Source organism: Melozone crissalis, unplaced genomic scaffold (assembly GCF_028551555.1).
Source record: "Melozone crissalis strain CALT ecotype California unplaced genomic scaffold, PUWL_Pcris_2 ptg000016l_1, whole genome shotgun sequence".
Lineage (NCBI taxonomy): Eukaryota > Metazoa > Chordata > Aves > Passeriformes > Passerellidae > Melozone > Melozone crissalis.
In genome coordinates, this window is record NW_026535794.1 from 31,657,220 (window position 1) to 31,675,097 (window position 17,878).

A 17,878-nucleotide genomic window follows, 5' to 3' on the forward strand; every position below is an offset into this window, starting at 1 on the left:
CTCTCCGCCCGAGGGAGGTACGGAGCCGCTGCCGCAGCTCCCCGCGGGGTGCCAGGAGCCTCCCCGCGCCCCCCCAGGCAGCGCGGGCGGCGAGGCGCCCCTGGCTCGCCGGGCTGGAGGCGGATGGAGGGAGCCAAGCTCCGCGCTCGGCCGGGGCCCCTCTGCCGCCGGGAGAGGGCCGGTCCTGGCGGGGCGCGGGGGCGCGGCAGGCGCTTTCCCCGAGATGCGGCGGCCCCCGCCCGCCCCTGCGAGCGCCCTACCTGTGCCGGGCCCGCCGCCGCCCCTCCCCCGGCCCCGCCGCCGCCGCCCCCGCGGGGGCCGGGACTGAGCGCGCCGCGGCGCCGAGATACGGCCCCGTGAAGAGGGAGCGGGAGCAGTGCCGGCCGCGGCGCATGATGTGGGTGCCGCTGCTGGCGTGGCTCACCGCGGGGATCGTCTCCGTGCCCAGGTGCCAGCGCGGCCCCGGAGCCTTCCTTGGGGCGGCCTGGCTGCTGGCGGCCGTGCCGGGACTCTGCCAGCGCTGTAAGTGTCCGAGCGCCTGGGGCTGCTCGCCGTGCCCCGGCTGGTTGGGGCTGTGGCTGGGTTCGGTTCTGGCGCGGGGTCGTGCGGGGGCGGGCGGCTTGCCCGGGCCCGGCGGCTGCCTTGGGGCGCAGTGCTGACAGCTGGGACCGCCCGGCGCCACCGGCACTCGCCGGCCGGGCGGGCCGAGCTGGCGGGCGGACGGTACCTGCAGGGAGAGCCGGGCTGGAGCGGCTCCTGACCAAGCCTCGCACGGCCGGGGCCAGCCCGGGATTGAACTGCCCACGCCGGGAGCGTCCCGCCTTTAGGGAGCCGTGGTAGTTCCCGGGGAGCCGGCGGGACTATCGCACTCCAGGGTGCTGCGGGTCCTGCAGTGCACCCTCCGCGACACTCGGTGGAGCGGCACCCGCCCGGGGAACCGAGCTAGGGATGGACAGTTCTTGGGGATGGCAACACTTTGTTTTTACGTCGTTTATATGGCATGCCATGGCAGGGTTAAATAGGGATAGAGCTACGAGAAGATTGACTTCTGTTTACCTTGGGATAACGTGCATGTTGACAGTTCCCCGGGAGCTATGGTTCTCGGGTGAAAAAGGCTCTGGTAAATGTGGGTAACCCCTCGCGTTGTGGAATTGCTTCCCAAAGCCCCCAGCATAAGTTTTAATGTGTGCAGGCTGAGGGGGGTTTGTGCAAATGCACCTTAGATAGTGCAGCAGTTGACAGAGCAAGCAGGTTAGTCTAGTATTTCATAAAGGATCTTATTTAGCTAGCAGTGATCATAAAAGCAGATCTGATTGTCAATCATCTTTCTGTATGTTTTTCTGCTTGTGGAATAATTGGCATTTCCCAGCCTAAGCCTGGAGCTGATTTAAAATGTTAACATGTAGCCTCTGGAACTAAGATTTACAATGGGAACAATATATTAGTCTTAAGTTCTTCATTGCATATGTGACAAATTCATGCCTAATTCAGTAGGATTTGCCCAGTGCTATTAAAAACAATGGAATAATTTGTTAACTTTCATAGGATAATTTATTTTACTTTTTTGGCTTCGTACTTTGAATTCAGAACTAAACTAAATGTCAATAGGAAAAATAAAATATATTATTAAATTTCTTATGAAACATGACATCTTGTGTGTAGTATCCCAGATTTTTTTTTTTTATACAGTGCAATTGAGTTGAAAGGCTAATTGAAACTTTATGAAGAGGATGGTTCTATGCCTGAATGCAGTGTTGTGCTTGCTCATGAGTGTAGTTCCTGGGTACACACTAGTGCAAATAATGCATCAGAACAGAATGCCACGGGGGAGGTTGTGCATGGGGCTTTTGTGCCAAAAGATGCTTGCTGTCTTTGTTGTGCTTCATAGTGAAAATATATATGGGCAATGCGTCATGGGTTATGTGTTTATTGTGACAACAGCTCTCAGATTGGGCAGGCTGTAACTCACATAGACCTTGTTTTTTCCTTTTCATTTGAAACCTCTGCTAATTCATGAAAGCTGAAAGCACACTGAATTCTTTCCTTCATACATAATCACTTTACAGGCTACAGCCGCAGTTGAAGCAAGAAGAGTGTTTTGTTTTGTTTTTCTGTGAATGAACACGTGAAATTTTTTGTTATTATTAATGTTATTTGTGATTTTTTACATTTGGCTGTGGTAGCCAGTGCAGCACCACCTGGATTCTTTGAATGTCTGCAGGCTGCTTTGAGAGAGACTGGGCAGCAGCTCCATGTACAGATATTTGGCAGCGTGGCTTTGTTCAAGCAGCCACTCCTCTCTGCTTCTGCATCGACAGTGCTGGGCATGGAGAAAAGCATCGTGCTGTTCCTGTGCCATCAGCAAGTCCAGTTTATTTATGTGCAGAGTTGGCAGAACCTGCATATCTGTTGCACTGAATCTCCAGTTCTAAAAGAGACTGGAATTAATAGGAAATGTACATGGAACTGAAATTTATTTAATTCTTTTTGGAGCATTTGTGGCTCTTTAATTGAAAAATTGAGAGCTTTATACTACCTGAGGTATTTGTTCTGCAAACTGCGGTTTGAGATGAGAGTCATTGCTTGGGGATAAGTAAAGGTAGAATTTGGTGCAGGGTTTGAAGTTATAATGAGTGCAAAAGGAAATCTCACCATGCTGTAAATTTGCAATTCCCACATTACAGGTCCTGTAAGCTCAGATAAAAAGAGTAGTGTTGCTGCCTTCTACAAAGAGCCCCTTGTTCAATAAATCTCACCAAAAGGAAATTTGCAGTTCAGTAAGCCAATTATAACAAATACCTGACATAAGAATCAAGCTAGTTCTGTAGGGATTTCTACAGATCTGTGCATTTATGTTGGAGCATTAAATCTGACAAACTCCTAAAGGTGTAAACCAGTGAACTGAATAAAAGCTGGATTCTACAGCAAAAGCATGTGTATGCATTGTACTAACCAGTTGAGTAAGTGCTTATTTCAGTGAAAGTTCCCTTGCCTTGTTCAGAAACCAACTGCTGAAACTCTTATTTTTTACCTGCTGTATAAGCACAGGGGTTATGTGGGGTTCAAGTACTGAAGAATGACTGATTGGTCAGGGTTAATAGATGACATTAGTTCAAATCTCCACAGTGTCCCAAAACGAGTTATAATTAATATTAAAATATGAAAATGAAGGTATTTGGTGCTTTCCAAAATACCCAGGGAGTTATTCCTCTATGAAGCTCAAATAAACAGAGTGTACTTGTGATGTGCAAAGAGGAATGGGATGGAATGAAAATCTTTATGTCTGAACTAAAAGTTGGGGAACAGTCACACAGCAATTCTCTTAGATAATTGTGATTGACAGGTCTCTTTAATATACCAACTTTAAATGTTTGTATTTTCAGTCTTCTTGAGAGTGTGATTTGGAAAGACCACTGGGGAAAGTGGGGGATCGGTGATCATGAAGGGGTCAGTTGTTAATTGATTTATGCCAATTGCATGACTTCTGATTCATTAATTTTCTCCCATCAAGGTCTTTGGTGCTTCGCCAGTCTGGTCACATCCGATTTCCATGTGACCCCTCTAGTAAGAAAGTTTTATAAACCATTATTCGTGTTACTTCTCAAAGGAATAAGAAAAGCTATTCAAGCCACCCATGGAAGTTTTTGAAGAGAGGTGATCAAGAAATGTCTTATGGCACACACACAAGCACACAATAAAGTCTGAAATAAAAGATATATCATGATAGCTTTAATTGGCGTCTGTTAATTCTCTTGTGTACCCATGCGGCCCATTTTCTACTGGGTCTCAGTGGAAGAAGCTGTGTTATATGGAATACCCAACACTGAGCCAGTTTGGCATTTCCTGAGGCTTAAAACAATGCAAGAAGAAGAGAAGACCCATTTTCCATTTCCTGAGTCTGCCTGGGTGATCTGCTCCTGAGGGCTAATGGACCATCTTTGGGAAAGCCAACCTTTTGGAAACCAGCATTTGGGGAAAAACAACCTGGCAGTTTGAGCAGGCTGTAAGTTGTAGTTCTGAGGAATAGTGAGGGAGAGGTTTGTTTATGTGCACATTGCTCAAGGAGCATATTTTGCCAATGACATGAATACATTTGCTTTGCAAATTGTACATTTCTCATAATCGGTTGCAATTTCATGTCTCTGGGGGGCTTCTGTGGTAAGGTGTTTTTTTTTATTTTATGGTTTTTACAAGTTGAATGAAACTCATTGCATGTGTAGTGTTTACAATGTTTTCATGCTGCAGGTGTTTGAGATGAGGCTGGGGAAAGAGAGGAGAGGGGCAGTTTATGAACTAGAAGAGCAATAACCATTCTCTTGGTGCTCTGGAAAGGTTGCCTCTGTTAGTTTGGATATGCTGTTGCTGAGGAAAGTTGTCAAGGCAGTCTGAAGAGTGCATGCATCAGAAATACTCTCTACAGTTTGAAGAGACAGTTGCTTCTTTTTGGGCCTTTAAACTTTCAAGGACTGGAACTGCAACAACTGAGAAAAGAAAAATTAGACCCCATTAGTCAAGAGGCCTAAATGAATAAATTTGATTTTCCATACAATCTAAGTTTAATTTACTTCACTTCCCCAGACCATCGGAAAGATGTCAGAATGTGAACTTCATGGAAGCTAAAGAAAATATTCATTAAATGACCCCCATTCCACAAGCAGACATTAAAATGTCATATTATAACCACCCTTATACTTTATAGAGCACTTAAATACCGGTAATAGTTTTCAAATCCCTGTGAAGAATTTGTGATGACTTATCCATGTTGTGTCTTGAGTTTGGCACAATTAGAACTAATTACCATAGGAGAAGAAAAATGGAAGATATTTTATTTAGAAATTGTGTAAGTTGACATAGGCTGCTGATATTTATCAAGACTTTTTAATAACAGTTAACAGTTGGACCAGAGGATTTAAAGGATCTCTTCCAGCCTAAATGATGCTATGATTCAAGGAGGTACTCCTGTGCCTACATGTGCCTTTCTTACCCTCATCTCTGAAAAGTTGCCCCACTTATATGAAGGTGGAATCATTCAGGACAAAAACTCAAAGAGAAGCCTCAGACAGGTGCATATAAACTCAAGTTTTTCATGAGATATATTCAATGTAGAGGATTACTGGTGGACTTGGCAGTATTGGGTTGATCTTAGTGGTCCTTTCCAACCTAAATTAGTCTGATTCTATGCTATGATTGTGTGAATAGGTCTGATGTAAGGAACATTAACCTTAATTTATAAATTAAATCTGCATTACCTACATGATTTTTTTTCAACAATGTATATTTTAAAAACTGATTAGATAGGTGTATCTAAGGCAGTGATTGGGATTTAATGACTTCTGTCAGGGTAAGAAGAACAAGTGGAATAGCTTGGCGTTCTGACCTTTAAAGTTTGTTTAGTGTTCTTAAAATATATAAATGGCACTAAAGTCATATGTTATATTTTCAAAACTTATATATGTGAACTATTCAGAGCTTTTGCTGTAACTGGTAATCTAGACATCTTGGTATAAATTTGACTTCTCAAGATGAATTTACTGAAAACAGAAGAGTGGAGAAGGATTTAGTTTCTGTTTTGTTAATAAACTTTCTTTGTTTTGGGGTTTTTTTTTAATAAAATTCTTAAGACCTCAGTGCTTCTCATTCTACTTGCAACCTCCTTTTCAGCAAAATCTTGTTTTCAAAGTTCCTGTATCTCCTCTACTAATTGCTGACTTCTGTTTAACCAGTGGAAAGATGTAATAATTCTTTCTCATCTGCTTAAGCAAACATAATTTTTGATGGACAAACTAGGATATGGTCTGTTATTCTTTTCTAAGTACTTGAACTTCATTAATTTTTTTCCTTTTGGCAGTTTACATAAATGGACTTGGGCTATTTAGTTTAACTTTTGGGAAGGAAGTGGGGCTCTAATGAATTAGTTCACTGTACACTGTAATGGAACCTTTCTCCAAGAAGAAAAGTAAGCTTCTTGCCAGCCATTCAGGATTCCCCCTTGTTCTGGTGGCAGAACAAGAATAACCCCTTGAGCAAAATGTAAGTGTTTCAGGATGATCAGAATTTACAGCATTAGAAAGCTGCCAAAAAAGCAACTTCTAGCTGAGGCTAAATTGGCCTAAATTGAAAACTTTGCAAAGCTCATAATTGACTTTTTTCTTTATATGTTTCTCTGCTTCCCATGACTTCATTGTCATATGCCTGTGGTAACTTCTTGGTATTTACCCATAGTGACAATAATAATGAGTCTGAAGTATTTATGGTCATCAAAAGATGCTGAGACAAATATTTTAACTATGATTATTGGAGAAAGAAATTTCTGTAGCTTTAGGCGGGTCGAATGATGTTCCTGGATGTTTGATTTTCGTTTTACTTCATGCCTCTTCTCTGCCCACTGATTTGGGAGTTAGGTTGTTAGCAGCAGTAGTTCATTGGGTTCAAATATTGAAGACTGGTATTTTTGGTGTTTTGCTGTTGTAGCAGTATTATGAATACAGCTGCATGGTGTATGGTGACATCACAAAAGTAGTCCAAGTCTGATTAAACCAGTAGCTGCCCTTTCTAAAATAAATTCTGTTCCTTCTCTATGTTCAAGGGAATTAGGCTAAGTGAATTCTGTTTGTTCTATACTTGAGAGTACAATTTATTTCCACCTTATCTCTGCAGGGTGGAAAGGGTTAGTACTGTGCTGAGGACAACTTGCTTCTCTCAGATGGGAGCTTCTTCCCAAAATCAACCAAGTTCCCATCTTTTTGCTCAAACAAGACTACCAGGAAATAAGAAAACTTACACAATGGCACGAATGGCACAAAGTAACTAAATAAAACTAATGACATCATCAAGCAGCCTCTTCCAAGCTAAGCAAAGTTGTTGGAGTGCATTTTGCTGTTAGAAATGTTGTGGCATTACTTCAGAACATTAAGTAAACCACTACCTGTTTAAAGCCTAGAATTTGCACGTTTGAAGTCTGTCCCTTAAGAGAGCATTTAAGCTGCACCTGCAGACCCTACACAAATGTGAATACTTCCTTGAAAGAGCAGAAGGAGAAGCTTGCATTCAGTCTGTGAGCACCTGTAGTTTACTTACAATTAGTATATGAGTCCGTATATTTTATAGCGCACTGCCACATTTTGTGTAATCTTTGCCCCCAAATTATAAAATTTAACAGGCTAAACCTAAAATAGATGTTGTGCAGTGTCTGTTCCTAGACAAGTGGGTTGGGTTTTGAGATTTTTAATTATGAAAAAAATCCCAGAAAGTTTTTTACCAGTTTGTCTCAGGGACAATAACCATCTTTGGAGATTGAAAATCCTATTGAAAAGCAAATTACTGAAATAACAAATACCGTAGACTTGGTATTCTAGAAAACAGTAACATTTTTTAAATAGCCCTCTTGAATAAATGCTCCTCCTAATCTTGTGGACTACATACAAATCCTTAGGGAATGGTGGTTATCCTCTCTGATACCAGTCTTAGCTTTTATTTCATATTCTTGAGGTTTTCTCATTGCAAGTGTAAACTATATATGTTCAATGATCTGTCTCCCTAATCCACACGTGCACAGCTTTTGGTTTGTTTCAGGAAAATCTTGTATAAAAGCACAATTCAGTTTATCATTTTGTGTTCAGAGCTGAGGGACTTGTTCCCCTAGGTTGTCAGCTTTGGGAATTTTGAACTAGAATAGATTTGTTCCAAACCACCATGTTTGCAGATAAAAGAGAATGAAGTAAGCTATTTGCATTGCTATGGACTAAGAATCTATCAGGTTGTCTTTGGTGACACTGTGTGGGAAGAAATAGCCCTGAGCTATTAGGATCCTCTGCACTGCTGCTGGGTATGTGAATGGAGAGACAGTGCCAGGATGAGGTCATGCTCCTATAGGGCAGAAAGCACCAATTTGGTGATGATTAGACATGCAATAAAAGGGTACTTTAGAGAAACAATTAGGGGTTGAAGGCCTGGTTTAAGGAGGTACAGCTATAGAAGATGGTGGGAAATAAAGCTTGGGCTGGTCTTTTATTCAAGGTTGATCTTCTTAAGCAGGCAGAAAATAGTCATTTTTATCTACCTTTATAACCATCATGACCTCCTGATTAGGTAAGACTTTATAGAATACAAGGAAAATACCAACCATGCTGGGCTGTTGATAGGCTACCTGCTAGCAGTGCTTACTAATACAAAAGAAATTAAATTAGCAGTGATATATGGCAGTAGCCATTCCAGGCTTTGCTGAAGCAGCATGACTGTATTCAAGCTGTTCAACTCTGAGGGAGCTTCTAGCAGCTGTGGATGACTGGAGTACAATGATTCCTATGCCCATGTTCCATCCTAGGAAACTGAATGAACACAACTCCACACATCTTGAAGTTTCCTTGAAATCAAGGGATTAAAAAAAAAAAAAAAAAAACACAAACCTTTTAAGCTTTCTGGTTCCATATGCTTAGCATTTTTATTGGTGTAAAGCTGTACAAACAGGACCATCAAACCTGTGCCATAGAAGCATTAGCTTTTATGACTGTGGGAAATTAGTCTGTTCTAATGATATAATCCTAGTAAATTTTCCTGTATGTTTTATTTGCAAGAGACAGGATAGATTAGTTTCTGAAGCCAAGTAGGCTTTGACTCATTGTTTGCAGGCATGAATTGCATCAACAAAATGTAACCATCTCCCAGAAAAGCAGGAAGTTTCATAGAAAGGAGAGGCTACAAGTAAAGTTGGCCAAGAAACAAAAATTGTGTTGTGAAAATTTCAAGGTTGCATTGCTTGTTTTCATTCTGTATTGTCGCTTGGGAACAAAGTCAGACTGGAGTAGTCAACAGCTCTGTCTCTCATAGTCAAGGCCATGTCTGAGGCTGTGGTTTGAATGTTGTGTTTTTGAGTCCTAACTGCAGTACCAGTAGCTAGTATGGGCAGTACCTTTTCAAAAAGGCAGTTATATGAATCTTTCTGGAAAAAAAAAAAAACTTCAAAATTGCTATATGTAGGTAAAAAACTTGGGTTGCTATGCATCTATCTGAGGCTGATGTTCCCCAAGTCTTCATCTTAATGTGCAACCTTCATGTAAGTGCTGGAACTTCTCAGAGAGATAAGGATAAGAAAGACACAGGTAGGCTCAGAGAATTTCAGAAGTATCTCCTTGAATCATAGCATCATTTAGTCTGGAAAAGACCCTCAAGATTCTCAACCTAACCCAGCACAAGCCCACCACTAAACCATGTTCCTAAGCATCACATCCACATGTCCAGTGGATGGTGGCTCTACCACTTCCCTGAGCAGCCTGTTCCAAGGCTTGACAGCCCTTTCAGTGAAGATTTTTTTCCTGATATCCAATCTAAACCTTCCCCAGCACAACTTGAGGCCATTTTGTGTTATTGTTTGTTAACTGGGAGAAGAGGCCAACCCCCACCTTGCTGCAATATCCTTTTCAGGTAATTGTAGAAGATGATAAGCCCCCCTCCCCACCCCTGAGCCTCCATTTCTCTAGATTAAACCACTCTAGCTCCCTCAGCTGCTCCTATTAAGACTTGTGCCAGACCCTTCCCCAGCTCCCTTGCCTTTCTCTGGGCATGCTCCAGAACCTCAATGTCTTTTTCACCAGCAGCTTTCCAGCCCCTTTTCCCCCCAGCCTGTAGTGCCACATGAGGTTGCTCTGACTGAAGTGCTGAACCCGGCATTTCCCCTTATCGATCTTTATATAACTGCCTCAAAGCTTAATGTGAATATCCTCTCTAATTAATGAAGTGTCCATTCACTTTTTGGGAACTCCATGTCAATGTGCCTTTACAGAGCAGACTTTCAAAGCATTTTCTATCCTCCAGCATCAGCTATGACTCTTGTTCTCTGCCAGGGCTTTCCCAATGCTGTGTTGACAGAGGTGTCCTCCCCCTTTGTCTGCGCTGTTCAGCTGAAATCCAGTGTCAGCTCTCTCCAGTGACGTCACTCAGACCTTGCACAATGTGCAAAAAAGGAAGATCTTGGTGGTTTTTCCTGCGTGCTTTGCAAAGGCACAAATTCATGCAGGGCAGACTTCTGCATGACTTTGCATTTTAATGGCTTTGTAAATCACCTGTGTAGCTGTAACTAATGACCCTCATGTTTAAAAGGTGCTTTCTTCATAAGGTAATGCAGATTAATTTGGGAACCTCAAAACTCTCGGTGTGGCGGGGGGGTATAATGGCAGAGTTAGGAATGGGAAGTCCCTATCAGTTATGAGGACTTGTTCACTAGTGATTATTTTCATTGCATTTATTTCGATGTGCAAAGACTTACTCGATTCTCACCTCTGCCTCTTACCATTTCTGTAACCACATTATGATTTATCTCTTCCAGTTCCATTTTTCCTATTAGGAACACTTTAAAAGTTGATTAGTTTGGTTTGGAGGGGTTTTTATCTTGTTTGTTTGTTTGGAAAGGTGTTTTACTCATGTGCCAGATTTACAGAAGTATTTTTTGAGAGCTCAGAATTTAATAGTGTTTTTCACCTTTCTTTTATACATCTTTATTTTCATAGCAAAGACATGTCCTCTGCCATTCAGAGTTTTAGTTTACTGCTTCTTTTGTTACTGGCAAAAAACATTTTAAAATCAGTGTGCAGCTTAGATTCTTTCTGTCTCAATAGTGAAACTAAAGTGCCCAAAAGTTAATGACGAAATGAAACAAATTAGCAAATGCCTTATGTAATTGAAAAAATGGGAGAGGAAAGAAAAGTTGTTTGGTATTCTTTTGAAGTAATCTTAGAATTTTGTTATAAAGCATAAAAAGTGTACAGTATTCAAGTTGAGATCTCCTTTCCTGGGCAAGGTTGAGTACCTCTTAAAGCTGATTTTGAGGTATACCTTGTAATCTTATTGGAAAATCTGGTGATGTCATAGTGTGTTTTTAAGGTATGTTTTCATTGCACCTGCCTGCTCAGCCAGAGCGAGTGGGGAAGCCATGTGTTAGGTGGGATGGCCACTGCCTGTCCCCTCTGCAGGGTCATGCTGCTCTGCTCTGAAGACAGAAAAGTGAAAGTAACTGCGGTATACTGTATGAAAGCTGCAGCTTTCCTCATAAATTAGGCTATACATGAGTTAGTGAAGGCCTCATTCATTATCTGTACAGGGGGATAGCCTGGCTGATGGCTGCCCTAGAACAAGATTAGATGCACAATTGAAGGAAAACCAGCTCTGTGGAAGCTGGATATTTTCCTATCTGCTTGCCTCAATGAGTGTTCACCAGTTTGAGGGCCATGATCAGGGAGCAAAAGCTGCAAGCTATATTTTGGCTTTCTCTTTTAAGAAAGCAAGTGGTACACCCTCCAAAGCCAGCACAAGCATGTACCAACTGTGAAGCTGATACAAATCCAAATTCTTGGCTGTACTTGAACAAAGTGCTGTCTGTTTGAAAACCTGTTTAACATCCCCTCTGAGACGCCAGAGTGCTTTATTGCTATTTCATCTCTGAGATAAATACCCTGATTGTGATAAGGTTACTTTCATAATAAGGAGGCAGGATATAATTATAACATATAGGATATTTGTCTTGCCTTGATCCCTCTTGTTGCAGAGAGTCTAGGCTTGCCACACCTGTGATCACTGTAAATAGCTGCAGTTGTTGGAGCATGGTTGTAATTTTGTGGAGTAGGCTGGAAAAGTGTAGTTTAACCTGATGCACTTTTTATTATATGCATATGCCTGTGCAGTTCCCAGCGCAGAATTTGGCCCTTGTCGAAAATACCTTTTGGCATACATCAGTTCAAACTGAGCCAGTAGAAACTAGCCCTTAGCTTTGGCTGAACAGTAACTCAGTCTTGTCTGGACTCTGTTTTTGGTGAAGTGGCAGGAAAAATCTCCGTTCTTTTTTAAGTCAACTCATAAAAAAATATTTCTTGCTTTACCATGGTTTTTTAAAGCAACCAAAAAGTTTATACTTCAACAGTTATGATTTTAGTAGGTTTACGACTAAATACTAAATATTTGATGAATGAAAGCATGTCCATAAATTTTACTGTTATTATGGACTATGTACTTGGGAACCAGAGTAGTGATGTAGACAGAATAATAAATAAAGAAATTAATTCAACTTTTTCAAGTTTCTTGTTATTAAAAACATAAAATTTCAACATTTTGTTCCAATGGTACCAGGCTTCTCTATTGCCAATCTGCGACTTAATGTTATGAAAATTGAGCTCTTGAGACTGGAGAGTTACCAGCAAAGAGTTTTGCATCCAGGAGTACTGTATATCTCATTTGTTAATGTGATCACACTGAAACTAGATTTTAAGATATTGTTTCTGACTTAGCAGTCTGCAAAGTCAGAAAGACACAGACCTCCCTATGTTTTACTGGGCAGGCTGTATTAATAAACTAAATCAAGTTTCAATAGATTCAATAAAGTAATCATACAAAAAAAAATTGGGACAGTTATTTTTCAGTCAGCTTTCCAGTGCATCTGGAAAATGGCACATAGACACATATTGTTGGGTTTTTTAGGAAGTGCATATTAAAAAAGGCGTTAATATTGTGCTATGTGGTCAATGGCATTTAAAGTAAAGTATGTGTTTTGCAGATAGGATTATATGTTTTAAGAAAGGAGTCTCAGATATTATTGCAGGAAATTAATTAGGCCATACTTATTATTTGGCTTACTTGGTTTACTGATTGCACTGACTAGGAATTAATCTTCCTTATTCCGTATCTGAATAGCTAGAAACACAGGTTTCTCATTTTTTCATGTCAGCTATTTATTCGTATCAGACCAGCTTTGTCTCTTGCAATAAATATTAACTTGAACGGGTAACCTCAAAATTCATGTAATTTTCTCTGTATTTTGCTCCATGGTGGTCCTAAAACCACTATTAGGCTGCAGATCAGCAACTTATATTTTTCCTTGTCCTTTGACACTTTACTGAATTTATCACTCTCTTTTCCTTGTAACGCCTTTCATCTCTGCTATCTTTGATATCCAGTTGAAGATGGGAGGGGTGTTTGTGTGCCAAGAACAATTACATTCCTTTTATTTTTATTCTTTCAACAACTTTTCATTCTGACTCTTTGCACTTTATGAATACTGTCTAGAAAAGGTCTACAACCCTGTGCATGTCAGTACCTACCCAAAATCTTCATACTTTTTCCCCTCTCCTGTAGTATGAGGTAACATTTTCTATGGCCTCTAGGACTGCTCTTTCAGAGTGCAGAACTAGAACTGCATAAAGTACAGTTGCTGTCTTCTTATAATTACAAAATAATTTTATTGAGTTAGTGCTGAATGAGCTTGCTCTCATTTCACATCCAAGTAAAACTTGCTATGCTTGTTTTTATAACAAAAGGAAACAAAAAAAATCCCTTCAGATTTTGTCTTGTTCTTTTCTTTCTCCTTAGCAACTCCTTCTTTATTTATCCCTACCAACCTCTCCCACCCTTTAATCAGTTTTCCCTGCATTCCAGCACCTTCCTGGGCTGCTTTTCAACTTACTGTTTATATCATACCTGTAGGTCTCCTTTTCATTTATGCTTTTTTTCCTCACATTGCCTTCATGGAAAAAATTGTCAGCAGCGGTTGATATGAAATAGAAATGTTGGTTTGACCTTTGAAATTAATTAAATTGCCACTAATCTACACATTATCAGTATAATGCTGCAGCTTTGCTGCACTAGGCTTGTTAATACTGGTATATGTGTTGTTGATAATAACAATGTGCAAACTGTGATTAGTGCCTTGCATCAGCCATCGTTCTAAGTGACCTCTTGAATACTAGGTGTTTATATGGTGCAGGATCTCATCTTAGAATCCACAGATGAAATCAGCAAAATAAATTTTAAAAAAAGGTATTTTAGTACATATTCTCCTAATGCAACTGCTCACTATGAGAAGTTTGTCTCATTGCCTAAAAAGAAAGATGGTTTGCTTTATTATTTCAGGTTAGAAGGAAATAATCTCAGACAATCATGTCACCAAAACTTTGGATGAAAACCAAACTCTTCATCAATCTGTTTTGATATGATGATGCACGCTATCACAATGGACCAATTAACATATGTAGCCTTTGTATGCAGAAATTAAATTTATTTTGCTCCCTTTATATTTTCTAATATGGAATGCTGAACATGCCAGAAAGCAATGTTGTTTAACACAGTACTACCGAGCTGTGCATTTTGGGCCCTCCATGTAACTCCTAGCAGGTGACCTCTGTCTTGTTTAGAGGTGCACTGGTCTGCAAGAGGCTTGTGCTCAACATGGTGAAAGGATATACTAATGCTGACATTCTAGCTGAGTTGACCCAGTCCCTTAAAAAGACTCTTCTTCTCCATACCGACTGCCAAAGTTTCATAGGAAAGAGTAGTAACTTAAGCAATGATCTATAAAACAAAGATGTGAAAAGGATATAAAGGACTTTGCTGGTAGACATGTAAGTAGGCACAATTTTTGCAATTGTTGGTACAGAATGATGTGTCTTCAATCTGTGACACATGTAGTGTTGGATTCATTTCTATTTGCTTCTGGAAAAGAAAATCTTCCTCTTCTGGGAAACTATTCATTGCAAAAATGAATATGCAGAGGGAGAATATTTATAGAAGGTGAGAAAATACTTTGGGTTTCATAAGGAGTGAATAATGAATAATTCAGTCAAGTGTAAATGACTTAAAGGGAAAATGTCTGTGAAATGATAAGCTACCTAGTAAATTCTTTTCTCTTAGGCAGTAAATCAGCGAGATACATGCCAAAGATAAACTTGCACTTCAAAATTATTCTAAACCAGGATCTTAAAAATTTGGCCTTGTTAATTGTGAATGGAGTTTATTCAATTTGTGCAAATATTTCCAGACTGTAGAGAAAAGAAAATTCTGTTCCATTGCCACAGTGCCTTTGTTATGTTCTACTTCTGTTTTAATATATTGTCATCACTCTTAATCTGGAGAAGTCATTTTTGAAATGTTGGATTAAAATTAGATATTTTACAATTTCACATATCATCCTAAATCATGAATGTTTGGGTTTGTATTTCATTGCAGCGGAAAGCAGATGTGCCACTTCAAATGCAGTAACATGCACAAAGTGTCTTGCTTTGGGTCCAGAGTGTGGATGGTGTGCTCAAGAGGTATGGCATTTTGCTTAATTACATTTAACTTTATATTTTAGCTGCTTCTGATCTTTATAAAGATAAAGACCTTTAAACTGAGAAAATTATAGTGAGAAATAGCAAGAAAATCTTTAAATGACCCCTAGAGACAGAACCTGAGAAATCATGTGAAATACATTTTGTTTCCAAAGGGGAAAATGCAATCTTTTATTTGGAAAATTGCAGTAATTTTAAATAAAGTGAGACCTTCCTAATGCATTCCATCTGCTTTGTAGACAGCTTTGGCAGACTTACAGTTGCTTTGAGATTTTAACAGTTTCTGGCTTCCAAAGCAAAATTACTTATCAGTACTTTGTATTAAGTCCTTATCATATATGAAAACAAGTCTATACATATATGTCTACTGCGTTTAGCTAAAGGTTCTACTAACAGTGGAGTTGACTTCAACTTCACCCTATATTATGACCCTATCACAAATGGAAAAAATGATGCTTTTCTCATTTTGACACTGGAAACTATCAGTTCTGAGACTTGGCACGGAAGATAGATCTTCGGTAGCAAGAATTATTCTGAAATTGTTGCTGTTCAAGCTGTAAGAATATGAGAATTTTTGCTTTTGTTTGACGGAAAACACATAACCCTGTTGATAGCATGATTTTGAATAATCACTTCAGAGGAGCAAGCTTTTGAAGAATATCACTGGCAATCGCAAGCTCATATGCTCTTTAAGTTCACGTGGAAATTACCAGTGGTAGCTTTCCGGTTAGCAGCAGAGAAGGTAGATAAGTTCCTACCTATAAGATAAGGGGTGTATCTGGCAGAGATAAGGAGAGTAATGCGCTGGTAATATCTATGTCTTGGAATTATTAACTTAGTCTGCCAAAAGTACAAGGCTGAGTAATGCAAGGATGGGTAGAGGCATGCAGGGCTTGCTTTCCCAGAGGAAGCTTAGCACGTGTAGATGGCACAATGGATTACAGTGTTCATTATTATTGCCCCATGTCCTGTCTTACAAAGGGCAAAGCTTTATCCTCCTCCATCTGCATTTATTACAGAACAGCATTTGCTAACTCTCCAGTGCTTTGGAAGCTGCATTATGTCCCCTTCTAAGTAGGCACATGGACTTGGCCAGTTTCACTTCTGCTCTGCTTGTGCTGCATCACTTCCCAAGTCAATCCTGAGAGCTGTTCATGGACACCAGGGCTTTCTCAAACCCTCTTAAATAGCTGGCTCACCTACACACCATCCATGGTTATGGAATGGCATAACTGGTGTTATTGCAGATGGAAATATTGCAGTGCAGCTTAGCCTGCCCGCTTCATGAGAAAAATCTTTTTAATAAGATAATCAGGCCTGAGGAACTCTTGAAATGCTTTGAATTTATACCTTCACACAGTGGACCTCAGAAAACACTACAAATCTATTAGTCATTACTGGTAACAAGAGTAGCTAAATTCTTATGCATTTAAAAATCTAGCTTTTTGAAAAGCATCCACTAAAGAATATGTAAATAGCAGCAACTTAAAAAGCAGTCTCTGTTGGTTTTAATAATAGGTTTGGTTATAGAAAAAATATATCTGGGATAGCCTACAAAAAGAAGCTTTGAAGATAGGAAAACAAGATATAGGACTGTCATATTTCATTGTTCAGGGGCTTTCTCTAGTCTTTACAGGGTCTGGATGACTATTTATTGTCTAATACGCAGTTCTCTGTAGTTTAGATTGCTTGTTTTTGCCATTTGCATCTGAAAGATCACAGCTTGTCCTTTGTTTGGTGGGTCTCCAGCTTTGACTCAGATGGACCAATACTTTGAAAGACTACAAGAGATCTTGTCTTTCCCCCCCACACATGCATGTTCAGAATCGTATTAATCATCAGATTAGTGGTCAGGAAGGAATTTTGGATTGGATCATTTTGGCACAATTTTGGACAACTTTTCTCTTTCATTTCAGAAAAGGATGGGCTGCTTCTGACATCATCCTTTTACTAATCACTTTTCATTAAAAAATCATAAAAAAGCTACCACAGCTTTTTTATGTTGGTGACATCCTAAACTGTCCACTCCTGTAATTATACATGGATTCTTCTTTCCGGGAATTGAAATGATGTAGTTCAGCAGGTCTTTGGATTTTGTGTAGTGAAATAGATAAATTCAAGCTGGCTAAATCTAGAGCTGACCTCTGGTGTTCCTACTAAATATCAGCCTGAGTAACGTTACCAATGGATTCTTCTGAAAACTAACCTCTTTTGATGTTGTGGGAATGATGCTTTCTTGCTAAAATGAGCTCATAGCACGGCACAGAACTTTTTTAAGTGACATAATAACAGTGTGTAATTGCCTTTTTCTCCAAAGTCAGATTGTTCTGATTGTGCAAGATCCTATTTCTCATTTAAATTTTTTTTTGTGTAGAAAAGGGTCAATGTGAAATTAGGTTTAACTTCTAATTTAAATATTGCATCATTGCCATTATTAAAAACATATGGCTTCATGAACTTGTCCTATAATTTATGCAATTATAGTAGCATATTTTATTGTTTCAAAGACCGATATTTTGGTTTTCTTCATCCTTTGAAGTTTATACAGTTTTTTTTCAGCTCAGATTGTTTTGTACTTTTTCTTTCTTATTAAACAGGATTTCATGGCTGGCACAACACAGAAGGGACGCTGTGACACTGTTTTCAACTTAATGAAAAGAGGCTGCCAATCAGATTTGGTTGAAAACCCCACGGTTCATGTCACAATACCTAGTGACCATGAAACAAATACACAAGTGACACCAGGAAAAGTTTCAGTCCAACTGCGTCCAGGTTGGGTCATCTCTAACACA

The 17,878-nt window shown here is 39.9% G+C and overlaps 1 protein-coding gene across 1 annotated transcript in view; it reads left to right on the forward strand.

Annotated features, from left to right (window-relative positions):
* Positions 1 to 323: 323 nt before the first annotated feature.
* ITGB8 (integrin subunit beta 8) overlaps positions 324 to 17,878 on the forward strand; it is a 42,333-nt gene continuing 24,778 nt past the window's right edge. The window contains exons 1-3 of the mRNA XM_054273786.1: positions 324 to 522; positions 14,983 to 15,068; positions 17,684 to 17,858. Of these exons, the coding sequence (XP_054129761.1) occupies positions 393 to 522; positions 14,983 to 15,068; positions 17,684 to 17,858 (391 nt within the window). The 5' untranslated portion in view covers positions 324 to 392. The remainder of the gene's footprint in view (positions 523 to 14,982; positions 15,069 to 17,683; positions 17,859 to 17,878) is intronic.